Genomic DNA, 15,006 nt, shown 5'->3' with positions numbered 1-15,006 from the left:
TTCGCAGAGCAGCTCTTGCACAGTTAGAAGGGAAGGTGGATTGGAATTGAAGAGGAGAGAGAACACTCCTTAATCAAAATGAAAATGGGACCCTAGGAAAAAGGCTGAAGAGCAGGATAAGTGTAGGGCCTTGTCTACCCTAGAGAAGGGAACAAGTTGTATTGTACCAGTTTAAGCACTCTAGCCATGCTGAATCATGCTGTTTAGCTCTTGCAGATCTGCACTGTGTCCACACTAGCACTGTCCTATACCATTTCAGTTGCACCACCTTCTGGGTAACTCCCCCACAGTTCCTGGAACAGCACCCAAAAGCGTGCTGCATTCTGGGAGATTTTGAAAGGCCACCCGTGAACTGTGGGAGAGCTAGTTGAAGATTTCAACTAGTCTGCATCCACACAGGTGTTGAAGTGGTTCAGAGTCAAATTACTATTTGGCCTTACTGTAGCACAGTTTACTCCAAACTGTATTTAGTAAGCATGTAAGCTGTTTGGAGTGCTTTTGTGTGTGGGTGTCAACTATGTTACAATTGTTCTAGGGAGAGTAAATGGTATCTATATCCACTAAAGAAACTCTCTGTGTTATGGCTAAAGAGAGAGTCCTCTAGAACAGTGGTTCTCAACCAGGGGTATGTGTACCCCTGGGGATATGCAGAAGTCTTCCAGGGGTACTCAGTTCATCTAGATCAGCATTGCTCAGCCTGGGGTTTGCAGCCCCTGGGGGCATCACAGGACCAGTTTAGCAGGGTCACAAGTGCAAGGCCGGCATTAGGAGGTGGCAAACAGGGCAACTGCTCAAGGCCCGATGCCACAGGGGCCCCTGCGAAGCTAAGTTACATGCTTCTGGGCTTGGGCTTCAGTCCCACCACATGTGGTTGAGGCTCCAGAACAGGCTCATATCTCACACTGAAATATGAGTACAATCTTTACATTCCAACCTAAGTTCCCTGTAAGCTGCGCGGCTGCACAGCAGCCTATTTAGCGCCACGCAGGTGCTCAGGGAACCCGCCCCCCTGGCCTGCCACAGCCTGGGGGGGGAGCGCCCCTCCCCAGGCCCCAACCTGCTGTGGGAGGGCGGCGCCATAGGCGCCAACTTCCCCTCTAGGCGAGGGTGCTCGACCCCCCCCCCCCCAGTCCCCACCTTGCCTCTTCCCATCCTGCCTCTTCCCTGCCTCCTTCCCAGAGCATGCCCTGTCCCCGCTCCTTTAGGAGCTTCCTACACGCTGCGAAACAGCTGTTCGTGGTGGGTGGGAGGCGCTGAGAGGGAGGGGGAGGAGTTGGTCAGCAGGGCCGCAGGCCATGAGAGGTGCTGAGGGGGGTGGGGGGAGCTTGACTGCTGGTGGGTTTTGCTGACCAGCACCCACAAATTTTTCTCTGGGGGTGCTCCAGCCCTGGAGCACCCATGGAGTCGGGGACTATGGGGGTGCCCCTCCCCCAACTCCAACTCAGCCCTGGGCCTGCCGGGGGAGGGGTGGCTTGAATCCAGCCTCGGCCTGGACCAGCTGCGGCCGAGGCACCCCTCCCATCCCCTGGCCCCAACCCAGCCCCAGCCCAGACCTGCTGCGGCCAGGGGAGAGGCACCTATCCCACGGCCCCAGCCATGGAGCTGCTGCGGTGGGAAGAGGCACCTCTCCCCCTGAGGCCAGGTGCCGCTGTCAGGAGCGAGAGCTGGGGGGAGTCCTCTCTCCCCACTGTAGCCCCAGAGCACCCTCCTGCACTCCAAACCCCTCGTCCCGGAGCCCTCACCCTGTTCACCTCAACCCTCTGCCCCAGCCCTGAGCCAGTCATCCCCGGCCCCACCCCAGAGCCTGCACCTCCAGCCGGAGCCCTCACCCCCTGCACTCCAACCCTCTGCCCCAGCCCTGAGCCCCCTTCTATATTTCGAATCCCTCAGCCCCACCCTGATCACATGAATTCTGTTATGTGCACCAATATGAAGGTGATGTGTCATGCCTCACCTCCATATTGGTGCACATAACAAAATTCATTCTGCACATGTGTGGGAAAAATTAGAGGGAACACTGATTCCAACCAATTTATTTTATATGATAAAAAGGAGACAGTCAGCAGTTTTTCAATAACAGTATGGCTGTGACACTTTTGTGTTTTTATGTCTGATTTTTGTAAGCAAGTAGTTTTTAAGTGAGGTGAAACTTGGGGTACACAAGACAAATCAGATTCCTGAAAGGGGCATAGTAGTCTGGAAAGGCTCAGAGCCACTGCTCTAGAATCATTATGGAAAAACTAGATTCTGTTGTGGAGCTGTTTTTAAACACAGTGATGAGCAAAACTAGTTTGGCCTGAAAATTGCCAATTTTACTCAGAAGGATAAACAGAATTTTTCTGCACACTTTGAAGAAAAGCGGTCAAATTGTTTGAGTTACAGGTCACTACAAATTATCCTCATTAGAGATTTGAAATTTTGTAAAATGCTTTTGTGTTGCTCTATCTCAAATACAGCATGTTACCACCTCTCCAAACTGTCCATATGGCTGAATCTCCTTGAAAACCTATACATACATTTGAGAAACCAAGTGGTAATTAAGCTCAGTAAAGATTGTTGCATCTAATTGTAATGGTTAAAGTGTGTATTTGAGCAGTTTGCCCTCTGGTAGCCAGTTACAGGGTAGAAAGAACATAGCATCCTCAAAGCTTCAAATCCTGGAGATAAAGGACCAGGGTCTTAGTCCTGGTCAGTGGCGCTGGAACAGTTTTAGAGTAGGGGTGCTGAGCTGTGCCCCCCCTTACCGTGTCCGTGCCCCTCACCGCCACCTAGAGCTGGGGCCGGGAGTAGGGCTGAGACTGTGAGGGTGAAGGTGGGCTGTATGGCACCACAGTAAAAACTGAAAAATGTTTCATGACCATTTTATTAGATTTAACTCTGTTGGTGTTTTATAAGACAGGGATCTGTAAAAGCTACGTAGAGGTTGAGTAGAATCTAGAAGTCTGTTTTAGATTTTTAAGAATCAAGTCTGTGTACTTTTTCAGTTGTCTTAACAAACACTTCTTGTCTTCTTCACTTAAGGATTCAATATAAATGCCTTCTTTAGTCAACTTCTGGACTGAAGTCTTTGCTTCTTCCAGTACTTTTTCAATGGATAGCTCTCTGATTGATCCAAATGTAGCTTCTATTGCTGGACAAAGATCTACTACTGTTGTAGCAGATGCCTGGATGGCATTGTTTAATGACCCAAGTGGTTTCAACGGTAGACTTACGAGAGAGAGAGAATGGCAATGGTCTTCTCTGAACATAGTAGCAAAAGTAATCCACCAGCCTCACTACTTAGATCCATCCCATCTTGGTAGATACTTTCCAAAGCCAGTAATAACAACAGCTGGAGTAATTTTAAGACAACAGCCAAGGATCGCTCATGAGAAAGCCAGAGGGTTTTCCCAGGTTGGACTGATTTGAACTTCAGTCCCAGTGTATCTTCTATATTTTCCAAGATATTCAGTCTTTTTAGACTCTTGCTGAAAAAAGAATATAATGAAGACATTAAATTTATAGCTTTTTTTAAATGTCTTTTGAAGATTCTGCAGCTCATACTAGTGCTAGTTGGAGTAGATGGCCTCTGCAGTGTGTATAGGAGAGATTAGGGTTACACTTTTCTCTGAGCAAAGCTCGTACTCCACCACATCTTCCAGAGAAGTTTGCAGCTCCATCAAATGCACAAGCAGCCATCTGTTTGGGGTCCAATTGTCAAGCATTTAACTCTAAGATATGGGTTGTCACAGATGCAGCTGATGTGTCTTCTATAACTTGAACATCTAGAAATGCATCTGCTGGCCTACCCTGACATCAAGATAATGTACACAATGACTTATACTTGATGCCTATTTGCATCGGTGCATTCATCAACCCTGTATGCAAATTTTTTGAATGTGGTAAGAGAGTTCTTCACTTTTTCAACTGTTGAGTCTTTCACTGTTGCACTGCATGCTTCTAGCCAGTCAGTTGAGTTCCCTGCAGAAAGATAGTGAGCATTTGCTGGTCTTGTTCGGAACCAGTGTTCAACTTCAGGATGAACAAGTGACAATGCGCTTAACGCTGGCCTCCAGTTTGTAGTGTGTGGTATCTCTTGCTTAAATAGAAAGTAGGATGCCACAGCCATGTTTGTTCGCATGAACTGTGTTGCGTCTCCAGCATTCTTAACAGCCTCATACTAAGTACTTCTAAAATTGGCTTTGAAAGTGGGCTTATAAGGCTTTCTGCATGTTGATGCACTCCAGAGGCCTGGTGTTTTGCAGCCTTTTCATGTAGTTTGTCAGCATTGGCTTTGCTGATCGGTTTGACAAACCAGGCTCCTCCACTTTTACCAATTATAGCATTGGCAAGCTTTCCTTCTTTGTAAGCTTTTTTGCAAGAGGTGCACCAGTAGCCATCTTTTGTAACTTCAATAAATGGGAACACTTTGACCGACAAACATCAGGAAATGCCTTTAGGTTTTGGAGACACTGTTTCTTCAGTAGGTAGCTGTATTTGTGCTTCGGGCTGGTCAGATGAAGATATACCACTTGAACCTTCAGGTGACATGTTGAGATATTCTTGGTTCTTGATGTGTTCTTCACCTTGGTTAGTTTTTGAGGCCTTTGAGTAGAAAAATTATTGTATTGTTTTTTGTCTTTTCATTTTCACTTTGACCTGCAACATATAAAAGAGATATGAATAAAGTCAATGTTTTGTTAGGATAATGGAAATTTAACATAAGGATAATGCAAGTTACACCAAAACACATAACAGGTCTAGATTTCTAAAAAAATATAATTTAAAAAAAAATGTATTTAATTTAAATTGACTTTTGAAAAGTGAGCCATCATGGGATAAGAGGGAAGTCCTCTCAAGGATCAGTAACTGGTTAAAAGGTGGGAAACAAAGGGTAGGAATAAATTATCAGTTTTCAGAATGGAGAGAGAGAAATAGTGGGATCCCTGAGGGATCGGGACTGGGATCATTACTGTTCAGTATATTCATAAATGAGCTGGAAAAATGGGTAAACAGTGAGGTGGCAAAATTTGCAGATGATACAAAAGTACCCAAGAGAGTTGAGTCCCAGGCAGACTGTGAAGAGTTACAAAGGGATCTCACAAAACTGGGTGACTGGGCAACAAAATGGCAGATGAAGTTCAATGTTGATAAATGCAAAGCAATGCACATTGGAAAACAAACAGTCTCAACTATACATACAAAATGGAGCCTGAATTAGCTGTTAACACTCAAGAAAAATCATGGCGTCATTGTGGATAGTTCTCTGAAAACATCGACTCAATGTGCAGCGGCAGTCAAAAAGCAAACAGAATGTTGGGAATCTTAAAAGAAAGGGATAGATAACAACAAGACAGAAAATATCATATTGCCTCTATATAAATCCATGGTATGTGCACACCTTGAATACTGTGAGCAGATCTGGTCACCCCTTCCCAAAAATATATATTGAATTGGAAAAGGTACAGAGATGGGCAACTAAAATGATTAATCTCTCCTCCTGTTTCATACCCCTAAAATGACTAGGAATTTTCAGTTTAGAAAAGAGACGACTGAGGGGGGATATGATAGAGGTCTATAAAATCTTGACTGGTGTGAGGAAAGTGAATAAGGAAATGTTATTTAATCCTTCACATAACACAAGAACTAGCAGTCACCCAATGAAATTAATAGGCAGCAGGTTTTAAAAAAACAAAAGGAAGTACTTCTTCACACAACCCAAAGTCAACCCGTGGAACTCTTTGCCAGGGGATGCTGTGAAGACCAAAAGTATAACAGGATTAAAAAAAGAACTAGATAAATTCCTGGAGAATAGGTCCATCAATGGCTATTAGCCAGGATGGGGAGGGATGCAACACCATGCTCTGAGTGTCCCTAGCCTGTTTGCCAGAAGCTGGGAATGGGCAACAGGGGATGGATCACTTGATGATTACCTGTTCTGTTCATTCCCTCTGAAGCACCTGGCCTTGACCACTGTCGGAAGACAGGATACTGGGCTATATGGACCATTGGTCTGATCCAGTGTGACCATTCTTATTTAAAAATTAATTATAATGATAAAAATGTTTAGGACAGAAACTCTCCAACATAATGACCTCTCAAGATAGCAACGATGTGAGATAACAACTTTGGCAAATAATGCATTTAAAAAATCTTGGCCTGCTAGGAAACATATTTAGACTAGTATACCCCTTATATCCATTCCCAGTCACAAATCTAGCATTCTGGAGCAAAGTCACTAAAATATAGTCCAACAAATAAATGTTTATATAACATGCCCCTCACTTTTCCCTCCATCGCACCACACTCACTGGTGTTGTCCTTGGTCAGTGGAGACTCAGAGTTCAGAAGTGCTTTTACATGAGTACACCTCCCAGGAGGGGGGCAAGAAGGCACCTTGCTCGTTCCTCCAGCTGCTCACTGTTCGCTCTGTCCACTGTTATTTGTTGTGCCACCATTCACTCCACCTCTCTGTTGCCAATGGCCCTGCGTCATCACCTTCTGCTGCCACCTGCCACTGTGACCTCTGCGAGTTGGTCTCTTGAGGTTCCACCCAGCTCTCAGTGATTTCAGCTGAGCTCTCAGTGGGGGAACCTTGCTGCTAGTGCAGACTGGGCCGTCTCTTCCACAGAAACACTGTCCCACAGCAGGTCTAAGCACTTAGACCTGATTATCAGTGATTTCAGCTGCAGTGGTCACTTAACAGAACAAAAGACTATCTATGGAGCCTAATTAGCTCTGTCTATAACAGTGGAGTGGGACAGGTCCCCACCCTCTCTCTTGATGCCCTCAATCAGCACAGGCTAAGTACAGTTCTACTGCCCTTTACTCCTACAATAAGAACAAGAACATTTCATTCCCCACCTCCGCCCCCGCATTCAAGTGATTTGTAACCCAACCCCAGCCAAAATCTATCACTTGGGCAACATAGCTCTGTTTGCTGGATACCTCGGTAGATTAGGTGTGACTGTAAATACAATCTGGTCCTGAAGCCTTTACCCTGGCTGTCAGGGAGAGCTCATTTAGACTTTGCTTACAAATAATAATTTGAAATTATTGGTTGGCCAACATCACCAAAATGAAAGCACTGACATGGTCATAAAAAACAACTGTATAAGGAAGCTAGTCCATGTTCATACTTTTCAAATCTATTATACTTTTTCAGATACACTTATTTTACGATACGCTGTATATGCTTTTAAAGTGTGTATTAATGTTTCAATTTCAATTCAAATTTCCAAACAGTTCACTAAATTGGCATGTAACTAGTTCACAAAACTGGGGGGGGAGAGGGGGGGTGTTGGGGAAATTCGGGGGGGGTGTAGGGAAATCACAGGCTGGGACCCTAGGCCAGCAGCGGAGCCCCCGGGCGTGGGGCCAGCAACCTGGGCCAGTGGCTGGGACCCTGTGCAAAACCTGGTGGTGCTGCAGCACCCCCTGCACCTCTAGTTCCTGTGTCTATGGTCCTGGCTTTGCAGATTTGTGTGCTTCATCTAGTATGTAGGTGTAGGTGCAGCAATGGAGTTGTTGTAGACTGGCACTGATTTCTTCTGCAAAGTAAGGAGAAAATGGAAGAAGCTGAACTGCGGGACATTTTTTAAAATGTTACTCTAAATATGGAACTATTCAGTAGATTGCAAACATAATTCTATTATAAGAGTCTATGCTCTCCCATTGTAATTTTGAACATAGAAAGTATTGTGGTTATTTTATGGGTACATTGGAACTTTTTCTTGGAAAGTCTGAAGGTAATTGTTCAAACCATTTTAAAGTTGTGGATGCTTTAAAATGACACTTTCAGTGCCCACCATTTTGGGATCTTCCTTGCTTGTCAAATTTGAAACTTTTGTATGCTCTTTGAGGACGGTACTGTCATTATTATGGGTTTGTGCAGCACCTAGCAGAATGGTGCTGGTTGAGGCCTTGAGGGCATAGGCTAATATTAAAACAAACCTGAATCTTGTAGTTTGCTACAGCAGTGGGTGTTTTATGGATACCCCGATGGGAACTTAATCAAATCTGTGCAGGGCAAGGAGAAGCAGAGGAGAAATCAGAACAATGCAGATCACTCCTAAATTCTACAGGGCAGGAGACCCTGTGGATCCAGAGAACAAGTGAAGCTCCAGAGCTCAGAAGACTAAGGAGGGGAAACCAGGACTGTGCAGAGCTCTGCAGGGTGGTATGAGCTAGGGGCAGCCACAAGCCCTTCAAAGCTCCTTATGTCCAAGTTGCAAGGGCAGGTGTAGGGAACTGAGGATCTCGTGCAGTTCTCATTTTTAAAAACACAGAGAAATTAGAGAAATCTTCACTAGTTCTAGGTTGCTGCTAACTACACATTCCAAGGACTTGCACAGTTAAAAACCTCACACCAACCTCTACTTCAGTTAAAAGGATAGAAACAAACAGTTAAGGTGAAGTAGATAAATGTTCAAATACTCTCCGTTTATACAAGCTCTTAAAATGTAAAAATTTGGAATCACTGTGGCCCCATATCTCTGGCCATTTTCAGCCTACAGATCAAATTCTTACACCCCCGATGTCAGATATGTTGTGATGGTTTTTAACTATGAACTAACTGATGTAAATTAAGGCTATTACTGTGCATGTAAAGCTTTGTGTAAACACACAAGCTGTACTGGTATAGTTACAGTGGTACAACCCACCCCCCACTGTGGATGCAGTTATACAGGAATAAATGTGTATTTATACCAGTTACAGCTTATTCCAATATGGGAAGAGGTGTAAACTGTACCAGTATAAGGCACTTAGGGTAGGGTTGCCAACTTTCTAATTGCACAAAACCGAACACCGTAGTCCCGCCCCCTTCCCTGAGGCCCCACCCCCTGCTCACTACATTTCCCCCTCCCTCGGTGGCTCGCTCTCCCCCATCCGCACTCTCTGTCCCTGGGCTGGGACAGGGGGTTTGGGCGTGGGAGGGGGTGAGGGCTCTGTATGGGAGTGTGGGCTCTGGGGTGGGCCCAGAAATGGGGGGTGCAGGGTGAGGGAGGGGGCTTTGGGCTGGGGCAGGGAGTTGGGGTGCAGGAGGGGGTGAGGGCTCCAGCTGTGGGTGTGGGCTCTGGGGTGGGTCTGGGGATGAGGAGTTTGGGGTGCAGGAGGGGGCTCCAGGCTGGGGATGGGACTGAGGGATTCGGAATGTGGGAGGGGGCTGTGGGTTGAGGCAGGGGGTTGGAGTGTGGGAGGGGGTGAGGGCTCTGGGGTGGGGCTGGGGATGAGGGGTGCAGGGTGTGGGAGGGGGCTCTGGGCTGGGGCAGGGGGTTGGAGTGCAGGGGGGGTGAGGGCTCTGGGCTGAGGGTGCGGGCTCTGGGGTGCAGGAGGGGGCTCTGGGTTTGGGGGGCTCAGGGCTGGGGGTTGGGGTGTAGGAGGGGGTATAAGCTCTGGACTGGGGGTGCAGGCTCTGGGCTGGGGCTGAGGGATTTGGGATGCAGGAGGGGGATCTGGGTTTGGGAGGGCTCAGGGCTAGGGCAGGGGATTGGGGCTCAGGGTTGGGGTGTTGGCTTACCTTGGGTGGCTCCTGGTCAGCAGCGCAGTGGGGCTAAGGCAGGCTGCCTGCCTGTCCTGGCTCCATGTCGCGCCCCGGAAGCAGCCAGCAGGTCCAGCTTTTAGGTGAGTGGGGGGGAAGCAGGAGGGTTCGTGGCGCGCACTGCTCTTGCCCACAGCACCACCCTCCCAGCTCTGATTGGCCAGGAGCCGGTGTTCGGGCAGCGTGCGGAGCCCCATGGCCCCCCCGCCTGGAAGCCAGAGCTGTGGGCTGCTTCTGGGGCGCAGTGCGGTGCCCCAGGACAGGTGGGGACTAGCCTGCCTTAGCACCACTGACTGGACTTTTAACGGCTCGGTCAGCAGTGCTGACCGGAGTCGACAGGGTCCCTTTTCGACCGGGTGTTCTGGTCAAAAACCGGACACCTGGTCACCCTAACTTAGGGGTAGTACAAAAATCACCCTCTTAATTAAGAGTTATACCAGCACAAAAACTGTGAGCAGACCAGGCCTAAGATGTTGTTTTCTGTTAATAAAATTAGGGCTGGGAGAAAGAACTACTTTACTGGATCATGTTGACCCTCACCCTATTCAGTGCCCTGCACTATGTTCTTCACTGCTTAGTTCAGCTTTTTAAAGGAATCAAGGGTTGGGGCTTTTGCCTTTTCCCTTAGGAGACTCTACCACAGTCTAATTGACTTCACTGGCAGGAAACATTTCCTGATGATATGCTTTAATTTTGGGTGTCAAACTCTTGGCCCATGTGATGACCTCTCTGTCTGAGCCTGCATCAGTACAAGCATCTTCTCCTACAGTAGCTGTTCAGAATTTCCCTCTGGCATCTGAATCTGAGTCCTTCCCATACTGTCAAATATTGCTTAGGGCACGAACAAGGCTCCTTTGGCGTCTGCTGGATGCCTATTTCAACTGCAGGTAGTTGGCTCTATGCTTCAATCCCGCTGAGCTTAGTGCAGCTCCAAGAAGCAGTTGCAGGGGTACAGAGCTGGGAGGTGGCTGCCTGCACCAAGGACCTGAGTTAGCAGTCTTGGGGCACTGGTTACTTAGGATTGGATTGTAAAACCTGGGCCTGTTGGCAGGGAAGCAAGTCTGAACCAATGCAGTGTTGTCTTTTTGGCTATGTCTGTACTAAAAATACAACCAAGTGAGAGGAATCTGGTATCACACAGTAGTCCCCTGACCTTGTTACAGCACGATTACCCCTTGTGGTGTGGACAAGAGCTAAGCATGTCCCTAGAGTCAGGCTAAAACTGGGTTCTCAGTTCCCTTTAAGTCACTGGTATTGTGGGCTGTGTTCCAGGCACAATGTCATCTGAATCTGAGAGGGTCAGGAGGGCAAACAAGGAACTCTGTGCCTGAGCGGCTGTGGAAGCAGTAAAGATCCAATCTAAACGAGGGGTGGGGGTGTGAGTGAGTGGGGAAAGGAGGAGTCTTAATACCAGTTTAAGTGATGGTTCTCCTTGCAGTATCTACACTTAGTCTTTTTTTGGGGGGGGGTCGCCAAGCTCTGTTTAATTTGGGCTCAGTGGGTCCCAGGGGGGCATCTCACCCCCCCGTCTGCCCCCTCCCGGGGCTGCCCTCCACCCGCAGCACCCGGAAGGGCGGCCCGTGGCCGGGGATCACCACATTGGCCAGGGCCAGCGCCCGCCGGTGGCTCCACTCCTGCTGGGCGGGGTCCTCACTCGAACAGGTCCCCGGCTACCAGCACCGTGCCCAGAGCCGTGGCCCGCACCAGCACGCTGGTGTGGGCGGCCATGTGCCCGGGTGTGGGCAGCACCTCCATGTGGCCTTGATCGATGGGGTAGGGGGCGCCGCCCCCCCCCAGGTTATGGGGCAGGTAGAGCCCCTCCCCCCGGCTGAGGTGGAAGCCCACCAGCAGCGTGGCCCCGGGGAAGAGGTTGAGGTTGCCGGCGTGGTCGGAGTGGCCGTGGGTGCAGACCACGTGGGACACGTCCCCTCGGGCCATCCCCTGGGCCGCCAGCAGCCCCAGCAGCCACTCCCGCCCCCAGGGCCCCCCCAAGCCCACCAGGGTGAGCCGGGGGCCCTGCAGCCGCGTGACGGTGCCATCGGCCCGTGTGGTGCCGGCTGGGAGCGCCCGGCTTTACCTTTCCTGTAGCACCAGGACCGAATAGGGGGTGCTGGGGATCAGGGAGAGCCCCAGGGGCACCGTGCGCAATGGAGGGGTCGTGGGGGGGGAGTGGGGCTGGAGGGGGCGGTGGGCATCAGTCATTCTAGGCAGCCAAAGATTCCATATTCCTGCAGCTCTGCTGCGTTTCTGGAGGCAGCTTGGGGTGGGGATTGTTTGGGGAGGAAGGTGCTGAGTCTTTTTAGGCAGGATGAGGCCTGGAGCAGCCTCCCTTCTGCTTCCAAATACCTCCATTTCGTTCCTGCCCCCATTTACCCTCTTCTACCATTATCCAGCAAGCCTGTCTCCCTCAGCTCCCATCCCTCCCCAGCCTGTTCCCTGGCCCCCTTCTGCTCCTCACCCCTCTGCCAGTGAGTCTCTTGTTTTTCCTTCCCAAACAATCCCTACCCCCAGGCCACCTCAGGCTCTCCTGTCCTCTTCCTCCCCCCTAGATTCCCTCTCCCACACTCCACCCCTGATTCTCTCCAGCACCAATCTTCCTACTCACTCCTGGATGTACCCAACCTACCTTCCCCCTGTTTCTACAGGGCCTAAGGGATAGGTTTTGCCTTCCCCCACACTTGAGAGGGAAATAAGTGACTGTTTCTCACTGGTGAGCATCACTCATGGAGATGTACAAAACTTGGCAGCACTGTTGCTAGGCTTTGGATTTCCACTTTCTGAAGGATTTCTGCTTGGCTCAAGTAATCTCTTACACCAGGTGGCTAAATAGCGAGGTTCAGCTCTTGCCTTCCATCTTTGTTTTTGTTTCGGGTCATGCATGCCCTCTATGGCTCAGCTAGGGTCACTTAAGTAGCCTTTCTGAGGCCGTGACTATGCTAGGAACGCCTTACTAGTATAGAAATATCAGTATAGCATACTAGTAAAGTGCTCCTAGTGTGGGCGTAGCTGTACCAGCAAAGCTGTGCTTCATACCATTATAATAAAACCACCCTGTGATGGGCTCCCCGGGGTGGAGCCTGGAACTGGGGTACCACTGTGTCCCCTTAACTCTTCAGTATGGGCTGTCTCTCACAATGCTTAGCTAGTGACAAGCAGCAAACCCCTCCAGGCCCTGTTATCACTTAGCATAACAGCATGTGGAGCCCCACACCCAGCTAGACTGCCTGAATGCTCCCAGACCCACTCACGAATCACGCAGAGAAAGGCACCAGCCAGTTCTCCCCAGCCTTGCATCCAGAACTGTACCGTGGAGCCTGATCAGTGTAAAGTGTATTACCCAGTCCATCTCTCTCTTAACGTGGAGAGGACATACACAAGCCTTTATAAACTGAGCTGAGATTTCCCAAGCACTTCAACCAAAACGCACTGTTCTAGGTAAAATGTAAAACAGGTTTATTAACTACAGAAAGATAGACAGATTTTAAGTGATTATAAATGGTAGGCATAAGAGGTCAGAGATAGTTACCAAAGAAAATAAAAGGTAAGTGCACAGTCTAAATCTTAAACTTTATTACAACTAGGCAGTATTTAGATCAAGCAGTTCTCACCCTGCTGGATATAACAGTCTTAATACACAGGCTTCTCTCTCAAGCCAGGGACCAGTCTCCTAAATTGAAGTCTTTGTCTTTCCATCAGTTTTGTTGTTTCCAGCGTAGGTGGGGGAGGAGAAAGGCCTTGCAAGGCATGATGTCACTGTCCCATATTTTATACCAGGGGTGGCCAAACCATGGCTTCTGAGCTGCATGCGACCCTTTTACAGTTAAAGTGCAGCTTGCAGAGCTCTCCACACCCCCTCTGCCCCCAGTCTGGTAGGTGGCTCTGCAGTGGGGCGGTGGGGGTAGGGGCTTCTGCCAGAGATGACTGGTGCTTCCTAAGAGTGGGGGGAGGGGCATAATTTAAAGCCCACCCAACATCTTGAGTCACACCTCCCAACATCTTGAGTCACGCCCCCCCCTCTTACCTTCAGCTGCCCCACCTTGCAGCTCCCAGCTGTTAGGTCCCGGTGGAGAGGCAGCAGCAAACAGCTGGGAGCTGCAGGGAGAGGCCACTGATTTAGCTCCATAGGAAGAGGTAGCAGCAAAAGCAGCAGCTCTCCCTGCAGTTCCCACATGACCCACCCCCCCCCACACACACACATGCATCACCTCTGGCTTCTGCCCGGCAGTGTGGGGGGGATCTAGTTGCTTCAGCTGAAGATCCGAGCCCTGGGAGTCATGCCCCGGCTCTTGAACTTCTGAAGATTGTTGTATGCAGCTCGGAGGATCAGTAAGTTTGGCCACCTCTGTTTTATATCCTCAGTCCATGTGTCTGGAAAATACTAGCCAGACATGGCCTGGTGGGTTGAGCTATCCCCCTGGTGTGGTCTTGTGCAACAGTCATTGAATTGTAAATCCCTTAATTAAATCTCCCCTGCTGATTAATGGTCATTGAGCACTGTCCTAGGAGTGGTTTACCTTCTTTGTATGCCCCTAGCAGATTTACAGCATATTTCAGTAAAAACCATACAGCAAAATCTCATAACTTGATACACACTAATGATATATGTATTTTGACAGAACAATGGATTTCAGCAGATCATGACCTTACGTACAATATCTTACATGGGGGTTCCAGGGTGCAGTTTTGAGGTACAGAGTGCCACATATGAAACAAGCCATACTCGTAAAAGGACAACTCTACTGGTATAGCTGCACCCACCCTAGGGACTTCTGCCAGCATATCTATACCAGTCAGGGATCACACCTCTTCACACCCCTGATCAACCTAGCTATGCTGGCCAAAGTCTGTAGGGTAGGCCTGTTTAAGGATTATTTACTTCTTAATTTAGACTTCAGGGCCTCTTTGGCTAGCTTTCCTCTTATTTTGGAAATCGCCGTTTTAGTGGCCATCGCTGGATACTTCAGAGAAGGGTGTGAAAATCGTCATGTGTGTGCAATACCCTATAGTCAGGGGAAATGTCTTCCTGATCCCATGGGATCACATTTTGCCCTAAAGCATGACAAGACCTCTGCCTGCAGCATTACTGAGCCAAGTCTCCTGGAGATATAACGTGGTGCCCTTTACCGTGTCAGCTGATGACTGAAATATCCTGACCCTATGATGTGTAAGACACATTTATCCTGTATGATCTCTCCTGAGTCCTTCATTGAGGTGAAAGGGTCCCTGAATGGCCATCCCCCCTCCCTTCCCTCATCCTTCCTTTCTGCTCTCACACTTCTTCCCCGCCTTATCCATTCATATACTCCTAACCACATTCTACCCTGGGTTTAATTTTTCTTTAATATCTTCATTTCTTTAATGACAGCAGTAGCTGCAGGTTGTTCTCTGTGGGAGCTGTGGCATGTGGCTGTGCTTTAGGTAATGAGACCTGATGAAAGCCTCTTGTTCTTGTATCAAGATTCCGTCCTTCTCTGTATTTAAAAAAA

At 48.8% G+C, this 15,006-nt stretch overlaps 2 protein-coding genes across 3 annotated transcripts in view; one reads left to right on the top strand and one right to left on the bottom strand.

The window, feature by feature from the left end:
• TCF20 (transcription factor 20) overlaps positions 1-15,006 on the top strand; it is a 210,019-nt gene that overhangs the window by 18,939 nt on the left and 176,074 nt on the right. The window lies entirely within an intron of this gene.
• On the bottom strand, positions 11,038-11,722 carry MBLAC1 (metallo-beta-lactamase domain containing 1). Its single transcript, XM_074954550.1, is given in 2 exon segments — positions 11,038-11,173; positions 11,175-11,722. Coding segments are annotated over 2 exon segments (684 nt in total).

This window comes from Natator depressus, chromosome 1, assembly GCF_965152275.1.
Source record: "Natator depressus isolate rNatDep1 chromosome 1, rNatDep2.hap1, whole genome shotgun sequence".
Classification (NCBI taxonomy): domain Eukaryota; kingdom Metazoa; phylum Chordata; order Testudines; family Cheloniidae; genus Natator; species Natator depressus.
Note: the sequence above shows the minus strand (reverse complement) of the source record. Positions and strands in the feature narration are given on the sequence as shown.